The 15648-nt window shown below is 39.9% G+C and overlaps 1 protein-coding gene across 1 annotated transcript in view; it reads left to right on the top strand.

The window, feature by feature from the left end:
* Positions 1 to 426: 426 nt before the first annotated feature.
* Positions 427 to 15648, top strand: part of ELOVL2 (ELOVL fatty acid elongase 2) — a 49623-nt gene continuing 34401 nt past the window's right edge. The window contains exon 1 of the mRNA XM_051799255.1: positions 427 to 672. Coding sequence (XP_051655215.1) covers positions 670 to 672 — 3 coding nt within the window. The 5' untranslated portion in view covers positions 427 to 669. The remainder of the gene's footprint in view (positions 673 to 15648) is intronic.

A 15648-nucleotide genomic window follows, 5' to 3' on the forward strand; every position in this document is an offset into this window, starting at 1 on the left:
TTTGCCTCCTCCCTAGCCAACATAAATAAACATTTGCTTATCAATTCCTCCCTAATAGACAGATCAGATCTCCAGTGAGATGCCACAGGGAGAATCATAGATTCATTTAGATTGGGAAAGACCTCTGAGATCATTGAGTCCAACCACCTAACCCTTAGGTGGTGGATCTCACTTTGTCACAGTGTGTGCAGGATTCAGGGCTTGAGGTCAGAGAAGTTCAGATGCAAATACGAGTGCTGGGCCACCGACCAAACCCTCTTTGAATGAAACAGGTTTGTGTCAGGACCACAGCAGCCAGCCAGTGCCCCTCTCCGCTCCCAAAGTAGCTGGTCAATGAATTGAATCTTCCCAAGAGCGAAGATTCCAACAAAGACAAACGTTCACTATCCACTGTGACATCTGGGTCGCTGGTGGAACAGCATCACTCAGTCTCTTTCCCTCCTCAACTACTGCATTCCCCCTCCCAGCGGTTGCTTCCCACCACCTCCCCATCCATCCTCTTTGCTCTCCCGTCCCTCCCAACCTCGTGTCCGCCGGCAACCGGCGGGGGCGGGCTCGGCAGAGCCGGGGAGGAGGCGGTGCCTTATAGCGGGGGCTCGGGGGCCGCGCCTGCGGAGCTCTCCGAGCCCGGCGATACCCTGGACAGCGCCTCGCCGCCGCTCCGCCGCCATGGTGAGTGTCCCCCGCCCAGGGACCCTGCCCTGCGCTGCACCGGGGGGTGATCGCACCCTGCGCCACCTCCCCCCCCACACACACACATCGTGCCGGGGCTGGCTGCGAACGAGCCGCCCCTGCTCGCCGTGCCTCCCTGCCCCCCGCTCCGCCGCGGCCGGCAGAGAACCCCCGCAGCCCCGCTCACATCCCTCCCTCCCTCCTCCCTCGCTGCTATCCCCACGCCGCGTTTGCGGCGTGATTTTTCGGGGGGATAAGGGGGGATGCCCTTAAATGCCCCCCACCCCCACTCGGGTCGGGTGGAGCGGCGGTGAAGGGACTCTATAGGGAAGGCAGGAGGGACAGAAGGATGTTAGGGAGGGAGGGAGGAAGGATGGGAGAGGGAGCCCCGTGGGCACCCGCAAAGCGCCGGCAACCGAGCGGCGTGCGGGGACAGGCACGTGGAGGAACGTGGTCGTGTGTGGAGGGAGGAATGGGAGGGAGCAAGAGGTGCGCAGCCCCTGGGCATCCATCCACCCGGGCCCCCCCTTCGCCCTGCCCCGTTTCTAGCAGGTGCATTTTCCTCTACCCTGAGATGTGTTTGAGCATGTTACATAAACCGATTATTCCCGTTAATTTGTTATCTTAATAGAAGCTCTTGCATCAGTCATGCAGTCTGTAGTGGACCACTTTTTTTTTTTTCCATGTAATGAATGAACAATGGAGTTTTAGATTCCACTTCAGCATTTAAAAGAGTTAAAGTGGAACAACTAGTCACCTATTTAGCGAGCAAGACCATTTCCCCATAGCACATTGTGTCTTTGCAGTCATAGTAACTTGCCCAAAGGGGCTCATCCTGTTTTTAAACAGCAATGCATTGAGTGTAATGCTAACCTTATATAGTAGGACAGTATCATACAGGTATTTTGTAGCCTTAAATTCTGAGGCACGTGGGGATGAATAATTTGGCCAAGCTTATTGTATCAGAAGCTTGAGACATGACTGACAACAGAGCCTAGTTTTTCTTTTATATGGTTTAACAACAAAAATACTTTTTCCCCAAAAAAAGTCTTTGCATCATATATATTAAATTCTGCCTTCCTTGAATAAAAATCAGTGTGGACCCTCCCACACCCCCCAAAAAATCCAGACGTAAATATTCAAATAGTCATTCCATGAATTAACTTCAGTCCTCTTCCTAACAGTCGTCTATCCACCTGCTGTCAGTGTGAATCTGTTCCTCCTATGTATTCTATTTGCCATCAACTCGGCCTTGGGATGATGGATATGAGAAGACCCTATTGAAAAAGACCTGAAATGGCACAGTAGTTTATGCTGCCTAAGCCCCCCCACCATAACTTCCCACTATGTGGGAATTACTATGAATTACTATTTCTTATCAAGTAGGGTGGAACATAAACACAAAATCCATGACTAAATTACCACAGCTGCACAAAGCCTAAGTTAGTACCAGCCATTGGTAATGTCTTCCTTATGACAGAGGAAGAAGGTTACAAAGATACCTGGTGTTGCAGAAGATAATGTGTATTATTTATCAGGAATTGGTACAGCTAATATCCAGGTGCTCAGGAGTACTGATTCAACTGGAAAGTTAAAATACCCTGAACTAGTTAAAATATTTCATTTTGACTCCTTCCAGGACTGAGATGAAGTCAGTTATAGTAGTACCAATCAAGGAAACATTAGTTGGTAGCACAGGCACTGGCACTTTCGTACTAATGGAAATGATAACTGAGACCTACCCTTAACCAGTTCTTCCTGGTTCTTAGAGCTGTTCAATTAACCTTGGCATTTTTGTTGAGATGACTGGAAGCAATATCCAGAAATTGCCATTCAGAGCTACACATGGGTTTCTATCAGCAAACTTTGCTCTTCTGTATGTCCAGCAACCTTGGAGTTCAAGAGTTGCTGAGATTTCCCATATATAAAGGCATTCTGGAAGAAGAATTGCCAATTTGGAAAAATCCTTGAAGTGGTATAAAGGCTGAAGGTTGCTTTGGCTCTAAAAGTTTGAAAGAGTGTCCTTGGAATAATAGCTCCTGAAACAAAAACCTGACCTATTGATGAAAAGTGTTGCAATGATGCTAATGCAGGGTTAAAAGTCACAGCACATCGATTTCTAGATGGACCCGGAGCTTGGGGGCAAGGGGTCACAGGGACATGGGAGGATACTAGCAAAGATATAAGTAGCAAATGAATGACAAACCGACTTTTGGCCCATATAGTGGGAACATTGATTAAGCACTCCCTTCTCTAATGGCATAGAAATAAGCAGGTGTGTGTTGCCAGTGTCCCTTAAACTCAACTGAGAGTTTCCTCAGCATCCTGGGTGTTCAATCACTATTATTTGCAGGAAGTAGCCTAAGGAAACTTTTTTTTTTTGAAACTTCATTTTGCTGAAGGAGCAAACCACTGCCATCATCAGGCATTAAGTATTTCCTCAGCATCCTCACTGTATGAGGGCAACCACAGTGGGTTGGTTCTTCTGTCTATGTAGTTCACTGCATCTCTACTTGCTCCACTGAATCTAGGTCAAATTACACTGGCTCGGGATTTGGCTGCACCCTTGAACTTTAAACCGATTACACATTTTGATTTGTCAGTGTATTTTCCATGGGGTCAAAACCCACTTTTATGGAGCAAGAGAGTGTATAACCTTGCACAGTGCATGGCCACTAATACTTTCACAGAGGCTAGGTAACACTAAGGTAAGCATAAACATGAGAACAGTGCAAAGCTGTGTTCAATAGGTTTCAGTGTCTGTACCTCTACAAAAATGCAGTTGTAGAGGGGTTATACAGACAGCAGCTAGAATATTTTTTTCATTTCCTTGAGAGATTTTCATACCCTTTGAGTTATTGTGACTTCCAAATCAACACAGAAAGACATCTAACTCTTTTTAAGCAGTCATAAGCTTCATGGCCACCATATCAGGATATGAAGCTTGATATGGGCATATACTTATTGCAGAACACACAGAAAGGGCCCTAGAGAGCAACAAATATCTCTTCTTTATTGACAGTGTCCAAAATAAAAATTGCTTTGAACACTGCATGAAAAAGAGTATTGCAAAGAGCATATTCTAGCCCCTGAACAATCACATGCAAAGTGGAAGAGAACATTTTTTTGGAGACAGAGATCAATCCAGCACAAATCCCTGACTGACAGGAGAGCCAGTGCTACAGCACCCACAAGATCCCTCCGGCCCCATCAGAATGAAGAGGGAGCAGAGTTCAGCAACCCTGCCATTCAGACCCACAGCAGGAAGCCAGGGTTTTGTCAGCTGATGCAGAGTTAATAAGCTATGAGAAAACATGCTGAGAAACTGCTTATAGAACAGAAAAAGTAGACATAAGTACTTTTACAGAAACTCAAGAAGAGGCACTGAAGCCTTTTGCACATGGTGGAATTGATTAGAAAAATAAGCTTCCAGGAACTGAAGTCCAGTGTTTCATTTGCATAGTTATAGATATCTGCTTACCAAAACCTGCATGCTGCCTTTGGTGTTGATCCCTTTTATCTCTAAAGAATCCTATGATTCTTTAAGACTGATCATTGTAGCTTCATTACAAGCAGTCTGACTTGTGAAAAACCCCACACTCCTATTATTTATCAGGCATTTGGTTTTACATTCCTTTAGTTTTATAGCATCTCTTGATTTTATTGAAGAAAAAAATTAATCATATGCAAATACTTTAAAATTAAACCTCTGTCTCAATCAAAAGCTGGGGAAAAAAAACCTTCAGTAGTATTTTCTCTAGGTATTAGTAAATTCCAAAGTAAGGTGAAAATAAAGGGTTGGTATATTCCCTGATCTAAGCCAACTTCAAGTATAAATAAATAGAATAACTTCAGGTCAGAATTTTTCCTGATGCTTTCATGATACGTTATATGAGAGTTTTGTTAATCACTGCCTGTAAAACTGATTTAGGAACTGAGGCATTGATAAGCCTCATACAAACTGAGTCTGAAGTCTGTATTCAATGATAAAGTAAGTGCACAAGTGCAGCCTGGCTTGTAATTACAGAAGGTAATGGAGAAGGGAGGGTAATTAGGAGGATGAAACTAAGTATACCACTGGTTGTTCAGAGCCAGGAAGCTGCTGGGATGAACCTGCCTTTTGAGGCAATGATGGAAGGGCACAAGAAGGATTGCCCAGCTGTAACGAGAAGAAACACCCTGAGACCTGTAGCTTTGCCACATTTTAAATGACACACTTCAGACTTTAAGTACATCAAATTTATCAGCCAATTTGTAAGTGCCTGGCAACAGTGCAGCTTGTAAATCCATTATCTACATATACCCTTCGTGGCTTGCTTTTATCATATGCTAAATACATGGGCCAAAATATCTAAGTGGCTGCATCTTTACCCATGGGACTGCTGCACAGCTGACAAGTGCGATACGAAATGAAGTGAATATTAATGACTCCTTTAGGACGACTTATCTACCTAAATAACAGCAAAAGACACTTTAATTATTGAGGACTAGTTATGTTCAGATCTAGGAGGGAAAATAGAGTTCCTTACATCTTCAAGAATATGACAATTAACATTATATTGGCATTAATACTGACACTATTTTGACTTGATGTCAATCTAACAACGACTGAGTGATATTTTTACACATTACGTTCATCTAGCTTATGACTTTTAAGGCGCATTGCATTTCCCCTTCCTCTGTCAAAACTGGACATGATAAAATGGTAAAGGTCAGCTATCCCATGTGGAAGGAAATCAAACCCTCTCCGGCAGAAATTCGTATATGAAGAGGTGTAATTAGAGAATGAAAAAATTAAGATTGTTTTCATCATTGTTTGTAGACATTTTGATTTTTTCCCCCTTAAGAAGGACAGATATGGAAATGAAGCAAGAAATACTTCACGTTCTGTGTCATCATTTGAAAGCCAGACACAGTAAGAATTGGAAGTAGGGTGACCAAGTTTTAAACAAATATCCTAAATCTAAGCATAAGGAACCACAACAAAACAGTTCTTCCCCTATTTTTAAAGGCCTCCTACAGTATGCTAGTCAGTAGTTACCATTCATGACACTTTGCAGCTAGCGAAGACAATGTGATACAGCAACCTAACAGGGGGAGTGACTTACACACATGATAATAGGTCTACAGCTGTTGTTATTTCCCCTATTTGACAATAACTGATGCAGTTTACAGACATTTTGTATCTTTAGGGCCTTACCATGCAGGACAGTCATTAGCATTTTTATTTTGAGAAAAGTGTCAGTTTGAGTGTTTCCACGGACTAATGGGCTTAAGGGTCTTGGGCTTTAAAATTCCAGTTATGTGTGGATTAAACTCTAGGATACCTACTGTTGGGGCTAACAGAGAAAGGGAGCTAATTAGCCTGTGCACCCTCTTATCCTGTGCCAGCAGACGGTGCTCTGTTATTTGGATTCCACACACTTTTAAGAAGAGGTGTCCTTGGAGATCATTAGCCTGATTTAAGGTTTTAAAAGAGATAAATTTAGAACTGTTTTGGAGGAGGAGACATAAGAGAACTTCCATACTGTCTTTTTTCTTCCTTATTAAACTTGAAAATCAACTGTCATTTCCTTTCCTCTCCTTGCACAATCTTCTTTAAATAAGACTGGAGTCCAAAGCATGAATTAGCATTTGAAATACAGGGTTTTGCCCTCGAGGATTTAAGGGAGAAATGGAAGAAAGAAAAAAAAAGTTAGGGACCAGTTAACAGAACAAGAAGACATTTTCCTCTTTAATTGTTTTTTTTTGTGTTCTCAAGTGACACTTTGGAAAGCAGGCATCAGATTCTGTTTCTTTATTTCTCTATATTACGCTTGCATTTTTGCAGCCAGCTAGAAGTAAAAAAATACTTTGTTTCTTGCATTTTGCTGTGAGCATGGGTAAAACTGTTCCAAAATGCAAAGTGCCCTCAAACTGGCAGGGAATAAATGGTTGGCAAAGTTTTCAAGAGTGATTTCCATGACAGGGAATTGGCACATCTTTTGGTAAGGTGGTTCTGAATACTACTATCCACACCCGCTTTCTCTCCAACTGCTGGCTGCAGCCAGGCAAGTTACTTCTATTGCAGTTTAAAAGGTTAGTTGTGAGGTTATACAAGTTCTGCATCTGCTAGAAGTTGGTATTTATGTCAGAACCATATCTCATTATGTGCACAGTTTATTTTTTTCAATGTCTGTCAGAAGTCCATGCAATTACAAGGGGAAAAATACATGAGGTCTATTTTTACCTTTATATGCTTGTCAATCTATTATTCAGATCTCTTTATGTACTAAGTAGTTTAAACAATTTGCATCATGACAGGCTACTCAAAATTCAAATGCTTATCTGATACGAAAAATATCCCATGCAATGCTTGTTATTTCTACGTACCTTCCTGGAGTAGCATTTCAGTGTTACTTTGCTGTTACACCAGAGACTGTACTGCGGTTTTAAATCTTAAAATTCTTACTTCTTACCTAGAAGTACCTTCTTACCTTGACTAGACTTCTCTTCAAGAGGTATCTTTTAATACTGACAGAAGGCTGTGCATGAAGCCAGACAAAAACTCCATCTTTTCAAGTTTATGGAAAAAAAAGAAAAATCAAAGACGTAGAAAACAAGTGTATTAGAAACCAGTTCATATTAGTAAAGTGTTTATAGGTTCCTTTCTTCTTCCCAATTCCTACTTCTACTAAAGCAGAAATGAAAGATGTCTTCCAACCAGCAGTTATCATCACTCTCCAAAGAGTAGACACCTTACTTTCTGTAAGTTACCTAAGAAATCTTCTCCCAAAAATCAGGTCCTTCTACTGAAAAATGTGTTAGAAGAACGTGGATTCACCCTCAAAAGCACCCTTGGGAATTTTTCTTGTTCAAATACTGGAGCTATTGGCTTTATTTGGAAACTTGATGATTAAGAACCATGAGAAAGTATCATTGAATCAGTCCTTCCCCAGAACAAGACAAATAAAGTACATCACATCTCTAGTTTTACGGAATTCTTTTCAGTTTCCAAGGTTCTACCTTCTAGCAGAAGTTTAGTTACATATTCCTCTAAGATTTTTTCTTTTTCTGATATATGTCACAAGCATCACAGGATGTTCATGCTCCTCTTTGAAAGCTGAGATAGAGCTTGTGATTTCCTGGTATTGAAACACGTTTGAAACTTGGTTTTAAAACTGGCAATTTTTGCAACACAATAGAAAAAGTAGCATTTAGCTTTATTGCTCTGCAAAATACAAATAGCTCTCCATTTCAGGGAAAACTGATATTGAAAACCTTTTGGGTTTAATACAGTTATTTCTTCCTTACTACTGGAGTCTTTATAAGCCTGCATTTTAATAGTATCTGCAAAACCCCTTGAAAGATAAAAGGCTAGATGAGAGTTATTTTGCTTACAATAACCTAAAGAAAAAAGTAAAAAATATCCCTCATAACCTACCTTGGAGGAAAAAGCACCACTTTGTTTCCTCTTTTACATTTACTAAATTTGTAGAATAATTTTATTTCTAATCAGGTATCACTAAAATGTCCCCTCAGGACTACATCTAATGTATTTTTTTCCCACAAAATAATTTCTTTTCCATCAGTCAGGAAGTAATTTTCTTCTGTTTGCCAGACACCTTTGGGAGATGTCAGAATTCAGATCAGAAACTGTTTTGATGGAAAGGTGCAAAGTTCAAAGCCAAGACAGAGAGCAATGTCATGAGGAGAGGTGTAGAAAGGAAGCAACACAGCACTATCCCATTTTGCCTCTAGATGTGTGGGTTTGAGTTTAAAGGAGTGTATTTCAATATTCTGGCTCGTTAAACCTCAAGTCTTGCTGAAATACGACATGTGTACTGCAAGCACTCAATAAACCTAACAACTCCTGACCACTCGGTAGGATAAGTAACATCCTGACCAGCTGGAAACAAGAAACCCAGACTAGTCCCCTAGTCTTCAGCAAATGTGGGGGTTCCTGTGCTCTTGCTTCTTTTACAAAGGCGTCCTTTCACTGTTCCACCTCCAAACATGAATGGCATTGATAAGAGACTGGTGTAAATGCGATTCTCAGCAGTTTTTGTTGAATGCAATGAAGTGGTTACTTAAGTGAAGAGGATACAATATTATTCGAATAAAGATGTAATGTAAATTACATCATATTACATCAAATTAACAATACTGAGCTAAATAACAAAGTATAAAGCAAAGTGAGATCATTAAATACCTATGACACTTCATTCATCAATCCAGAATTAGATGTGGTTTGAGAATTTGTTACCTGAAATGGTCTTGCACTTGACTCCATAAGCCAGTTTGGGATATATTTTGATCAATATACAGTTGATCAGGTCTTCAGGTTAATACTGTAGGTAACTGAGTTTAAATGATGAAGGAGAAATGTGCATAGTCAGAGTGAAGGGAGCTTTCAATTCAGTCAGAGCTCTCAAATAAGACAGTGCTTATACCTAGCTGGGAAAAGCACCAGAGGACATCTTCAGACATCACCTCCTGGTTTCTTTCTTAAAATCTTCCTGAAAGAAATAATTTGAACCAGATGGATTTTCTTTAAAAGCAGTGATACCTGCAATTTTTTTATTTTACGTGCTTACTTAACTCCCATAGCTATCAAACATTTGCTCCCTCACCACATTTACAGATTGCATAGACTTAAACAGAGATGCATATTTCTTGCTATAGTCTGTTTTGTAGGGGAAAGCTTCTTGTTGCTACTTTTCTGCCTGTAACATCTTAGTACTCTATGATATTTAATAACTGGATTTCCCATCATTAGCTTTGCCACTCTTTCAGATAGCACATTTTGCTGGCAAACAATTATTATGTGTCTAGTAATTAGGTTTTCTTCCCTTAGTTTTTTGGGGGGTTTCTTTTTGAGGATAGAAGCTTATCTGTCTTTAGGGTTATCTTTGAGGTACTGAAACTTAAATCAGCTGCAGGTGCCATCAATGCTGCTTCTAACTTCTCCTGAAAAAACAAATGTATTTATTATATTTGCTTGTAAGAAATTGTCATCTCTTCAGATAGTTATTCCCAAGAGCACACATCTGATGCAAAGTAAGAAGTGATGCTTATCCTTCTTGGAAACCCGAGCTTGTGAGGACATTCATTTTCTGGAAAGTGGTATTTGATCAGTGCCTGTGATGTGTATCAGGTCCCAGATAGTTCAAGCTGACCTTGCCAGCAACTCTGTTTTCCCCCCTGCCAGCTATCTGTCCACTACAGAGCAGCACTGAACCTCATTGATACTTAACTGTGAAGGGAACCAAATTTTTTCCACATGATCTCTATCTCTATATTAGGTTGTTTCTTCGAAGAATTAATTAATAATTCAGTCAGTCCAGGTGGGTGTGACAGTCACTGCAGTGCAGCACTCTCATGTAGATGTTATGTCACATGGAAATTCCCAACTTCGATGGCACTTGATTTTACAGGTCAGCTTAGGCTGATCCTATCAGATGATCTTCCTGAATAATGAAGAAAGCTAGCTGTGTGAAAAGCTTCCACCAAGGAAGCCTTCTAATATTGGACATTAATGATCCTTGTGGGTCCCTTCCAATTCAGAATATTCTGAATCAATCAATCAATTTGGTACAATCACAAAGACAGAAAATATATCGCAAGACCAGCAATAGCCACTGAAGCACTGGATGTCTTGTAGTCACATTTTCTTTGCATAATATAGATATTGTGACACACTTATCCTTTAGAATTTTTCTGGGTTTACTTTTCTTCTTTCAATCAGCAGTTACTGGTAAATGATATCTAGCATGAAATGATAAATTAGAAGATAAACGTCTATTACAACTCATAAGCTTGAAATCTGTTTGATTTAAAATTTAATGTACAGATTTTAGAAGCAGATATTTTTACCTAAAACTCCATGTTTCTTTCCCAGACTGATTTATACTCCTAACAACCTAATTGAAAAGCTTCCTGTACTGAGTTTTGTACCCGCATTTGTCACACAGCAGTTAGACTGTTTTGTAGGTGGCTAATGACCTCGAAGTGAAATTGAAAGGCTTTGCATGTGTTGGAAGATTAAGGCTGAAACCTTAGAAGCTGGGATGTGAACTCTCTAATCCTCAGCAGCATGCTACAAACACCTCCCCCTCTTCCATTCTTTTCCTTCCCCTTTTTTCCACTTACATCCTTATAAATAGCTCAGGACAGGGCCTATCCATTTGGGTAGCAACTACAAGAAATGGTGCAGCAAACGATTGCTAACCAAGAAAAAACATTTCTCTAGTGGGCAAAAGAACACAGCTGGATTTCCTGCATCCAAACTATGAGAACAAGAACAAATCTGTAAGCTGAGTGCTGTTAATTTTAAGGATGTGGCTAAAGCAGGCTACAACATGACCTATCTTACCAGTCTCTGCGTGGAGAGCAACAGCAAGAAACCACACACACACACACATATACCTGCCCATAACCTGCAGCATTGTGCTACCTTGCCAGATTCCTTCATTCCATGTTTTGAAGAGAAGTTAAAAGACAAGGGCTCCACTCCCAGCAGTGTGTCCAGTGAGTCTGGATAAGGGGACTGTTATATCTGTAGGGAGCTCCGTTGATCTCTCCAGCAGCCAGCACAATATATACCCATACATGTCAGGCTATAATTATGCTATGAACATGCCCCCTCGTAAATCTCCTGCTTCTTCCAGGTCCATTCCCATGTGGCAAGAGAATGGGAATATGTACTAGTTTATACCTTGTATAATTCAACAACTTGAGCAGGTTACAGAGAGTATGTATCAGGGTAAGTACTTAGCCTAGTTTGACTAAATGTTCATAGATGCAATTTTTCAGTATGGAAATACAGCTGGGCAGAATTCATCTCAGTAGTTTTACATAAGGATTAAATAAGACAGTCAGTGGAGTATCTGGGAGAAAAAGTGAACACGTAGGCATTAATATAGACATGCTTTTGTGGGTTTTAATCCCACTTGTTCCTTCTGGGATTTCTGAATATACAGAAGTCAGTAAAAAACCTTAATTTACAGGTATTCTTTTTAAATATAATTCTAGTTTTACTGTTACAGTGAAAAGCTTGAAAGTATGACCGTAACTTCTAGAGCATGTGAATTTATGGAAAAAAGAACTTGGTGGATTAGCTCAGTAAAAATGAAGGACAGAGGGAGTTTGATTGGGGAATCTATACTAAAGAAGTCACTACAAAAGCCAGCCAAGGATATGAACACCTGTCTGCTCCTGTTTCAGCTGTGCCAGCTCCCAGTCACACAGCACCGTTCCTTTGCTGCAGGTCATTGTCCTGCATGACTCCTCAAGTGAACTTGGCATTACGTATTTTAAGAGCTCCTGCTTGGATAGTTTGAATTAACCAGAGTCACTTTGTCTGTACCAGTACTGCCAATAGCTCTGCAGGGACATTCCCAGTCCAGGGGAAGCACAGATGAGAAGCCAGTGCAGAATCCAACTCTCCAGCCAGTACAGTGGCTCTCGTGATGCCTAAAATGCAACAGATCTTTAGTTCTGATTTAGTTTTTCTTTATGTTTATAAGGAGTTCAGGGCAGTTAAATAACTGCATCAACTGGAGGTGGTTTTGCTCATGAGGATGAATGTATTTTCAGGACTATTATTTTTTCTGAAAAAATAAGGTATCCTATGTTATAATTTTTCTATTACTCCTAGAAGTTTTCATATTTAAAACAAGCTTCTGTACACATTCTGTTACTATTACAATTTTAAAATACTTCAGGAGTATAAAATTAATAGTAGTGAACTTCAGAAATTCATAACATATTGACTATATGTACAGTACGGAGTTAAGTGATGCAAAAATATGTGCTGCATTTCTTCATTTTCTTACATATAGTACCTGTAGCATCATCTATATTAGAAGTGCATTCTACCTCATATGTGCTGACTAGGTGACTTTGATATTGGTTTGAAACAGGTATTAATTACATGTATGGATAAAGCTGTCAGTTTTTCTAACAGCACTCACAGTTTTCCTTTTTCAATGCATGGTTTACAGGCTGTATTCAATCTTCTGCTACTCTTGTCCTTAGCAAAAGTGTGTCTATAAAGGGAATTAGCACTGCAGGAAAAAGTCTGAATTAAGCAATTATTTAGTTAATATTTTACAAGTTGAGTTTCTGACTTAAAGTTTTCTGAAGGGCTGCTGACAACTGTCTGTTAAAGAATGCAAGATATTAAAAAAACCCTAAGGCTTTATTTAATTTTTATATGCTTACATTTTAATACTTTATTTTAATTTAATTTCTTGTCTTTTAAAGAGCAAACCACACAGCCCTAGTTATAAGTCTGCCTAGACAAACCAGAAATGCTACCCACGCAGGTTTTCTGACACACCTGCCTTGTCTCCCCCACCAGCAGGCGAGCACCCTCCAGCACTCGTATGAACTGTTTAACAAACTCAGGCAAAACAACCATTCAGTCAGGGAGAGCCCCAGTCAGAGAGCACATTTTACAAAATCCTTTTTGATCCTCCCTGCCTGTATCAGGAGGGGCAGGCAGTCCCTCGCACATTAATCCGCGCCGTGGGGACACAGTGTTACGTTGCAGACATTTGGGACTGTGACCAAGAAACCTACTTCTTCTGCATAGAGTGCCCTTTGTCTTCCTGCACTGCCAGACTTGTGGGAAAACCACAGCTCTTGCTTTTGGTTTTTTTGGGGAAGTTTTGTTTTGTTCTGATTTTGTTTTTTTTTTAAGGTTCTTTGTCCAACAAGCCATGAGATCATGTGCAGAGTCTTAGGATCTCCTATTCATCTTAGATATTTAAGTTTGTTACAGTAGAAAATTAAGAGATTTTCACAGTACTAGAAAGGATATGTTGTCAGTTTGTCTCTGTTTCTTTCTCGAGAAAAACAGTCAAATGTGTATACCAAATACAAAATAAATCCCTGCATGCATTATACTGACTTATGAAATCGGCCTCTCAGCAGTGACAATATCTATCTGCAAGTAATGAGAAAAACAAAATTATCAGGATATGGCATCCTGAGAAAACTGAGCTGCCTTGTAAACTTGTTGCTGTAATTCTCCCCCACCATTACATTTGCTTCTTGTGCCCATCTAGTATATTTATTGTATGTATCTAAATGTAGGATGTGAGTTCTTTGCTGCAAAAACTGTGTAGTTGCCTAAGTGGCATATTTTGGGCAAACACTCTATACCCAGCTACATATCTAGGGAATATTCAGTTCCAAAACCAAATCATCTGGTAAATCCGAAGCCTTAAAAGTGTAACTATCCTCCTTTGTCTTGGTAGAATTATTTTCCTGTGCTTCTCAGAGTGCAGCTATTTTCTTGCTCTTATATAATGAGAAGTTGTATACTGCTTCTTCACCACATAGTTTGGCTAGGCATCCCTTCCCAAGTCTAGTTGTTTGGAAGCAGGTGTGTTAAGCTGTGCAGGCTTTCCTATTGCTGATGTAAAATTAATTCTGACACTGATCTGCCTTCCCAGTGCCTTGTAAAGTCAACAAGAGCTGAACAGACCATTAAGAAAACAACCATAACAAAATTAACCTCTCTCTAAAAAAACTCATTGGGGTTCTTTGCTTGTAACTTTAAGACCTTTCTGCTCCAGAGGGAACTTTCTGTCATTCAAGCTGGAATCAGTTCCCGAGGATTGTTGCTTTGCCTGAGAAATGGATTTATTTGCTCAGGCTATTAGAAGGAGGTAGAATTTTTATCCACTCTTTTATTTTTAACTGACTTCCTTTTTGTTTATTCCCTCACAGTCATATATTCTTGTCATATCATCACTGACTCCATCCCAGGTCATTCTGTCATTTTAAATCTGACTGTTAGAGCAGAGGAAAAATGAGGTCAATAGTTGCTACCATTTTCTTGGGAACTGACAGGCCACATCTGAGGTCTCCCCAGAGAAATCTTCTTTAATTACAAGTTAAGCTGATGTTCCCCCGTGTAGCAGGTAGAATTGAGCAGGATTACTTTTAAAAGGATTGCAGTGATCTGCTTTGATAACAGTTTCATTTTGAAATTCTGATAACAAGCAAGAGGATGGATTATAAATATATGGTGTACACACATAAATAAGAGTGTACACGACTGATACACACTGCAAATTGGGCCACAGTAGCCACCCTTCCTTTTCACTCTTCTTTTAAAGCCATATAAGTTTTATTTTAAGCACTGCAATTGGCATGTATTATTTTAGTAATTATTTAATATGATTGCAAAGAACAGATCAAAAAAAAAAAAAAGGTTTTGGAAATTAGTGGAAGGGAAATAATGCAAGCAGTGATTCCAGAAAGGGAATTTTTCATCTTGGAGACACTGTGACCCTCAGCCAGGATCAAGCAATGAAAAATGTGTAATGGACTGAATGCTTTCAAGTACTTAAATTATGAATAGATTTTGGGAAACCAAGTAAATATTAATGGATTCTTATACCACTTTTATTCTAACCCATGCAGTTGTAGTACAGAAACCTTCCAAATTCCTTTTCCTTGTACTTAAAAAAAAAAGTCCAAAGAGCTGATTAATTTTGCAAAAGCAGTTTATCTCACAATGATATATGTTCTGACAATAGCGTGACAGGTAAAATACATCTTGCCTCATTTTATGTGAAAAATTAATATTTCCTATGATTCCTAGCAGGTTGTATAGTCCAGAAACAAAGACTGGTATCTACAATGTTTTCATTAAAATTCTTCTGCCTCTTAGTGCTTACTCACCTTTGGTATTGATGGTGTTTCAACTTTATTTGAATCCTGACAGAATCCATAAAGCAGATATTCCTCGACCTAGGTCCTTACTACCATGTGTGGGATGAGCAGGCTTAGCACCAAGCAGGACTACAAAAGCAAGTGAAAATAGACCTCTTATTAAACAAAATTAAAACCCCTAAAGCAGAAGGAGCCTAAATATTAGTGCCATTTATCCAGAAGTGAAAAGTCTGGAGTATGTTAGCTCCTCAGCTGAAAACAGCTCAAACTCCCATTTCCTATGGGAGTCACCAGTCATCAACCCAC

Source organism: Manacus candei, unplaced genomic scaffold, assembly GCF_025592945.1.
Source record: "Manacus candei isolate 608988 ecotype Guabito, Panama unplaced genomic scaffold, ASM2559294v1 h1tg000049l, whole genome shotgun sequence".
NCBI lineage: Eukaryota > Metazoa > Chordata > Aves > Passeriformes > Pipridae > Manacus > Manacus candei.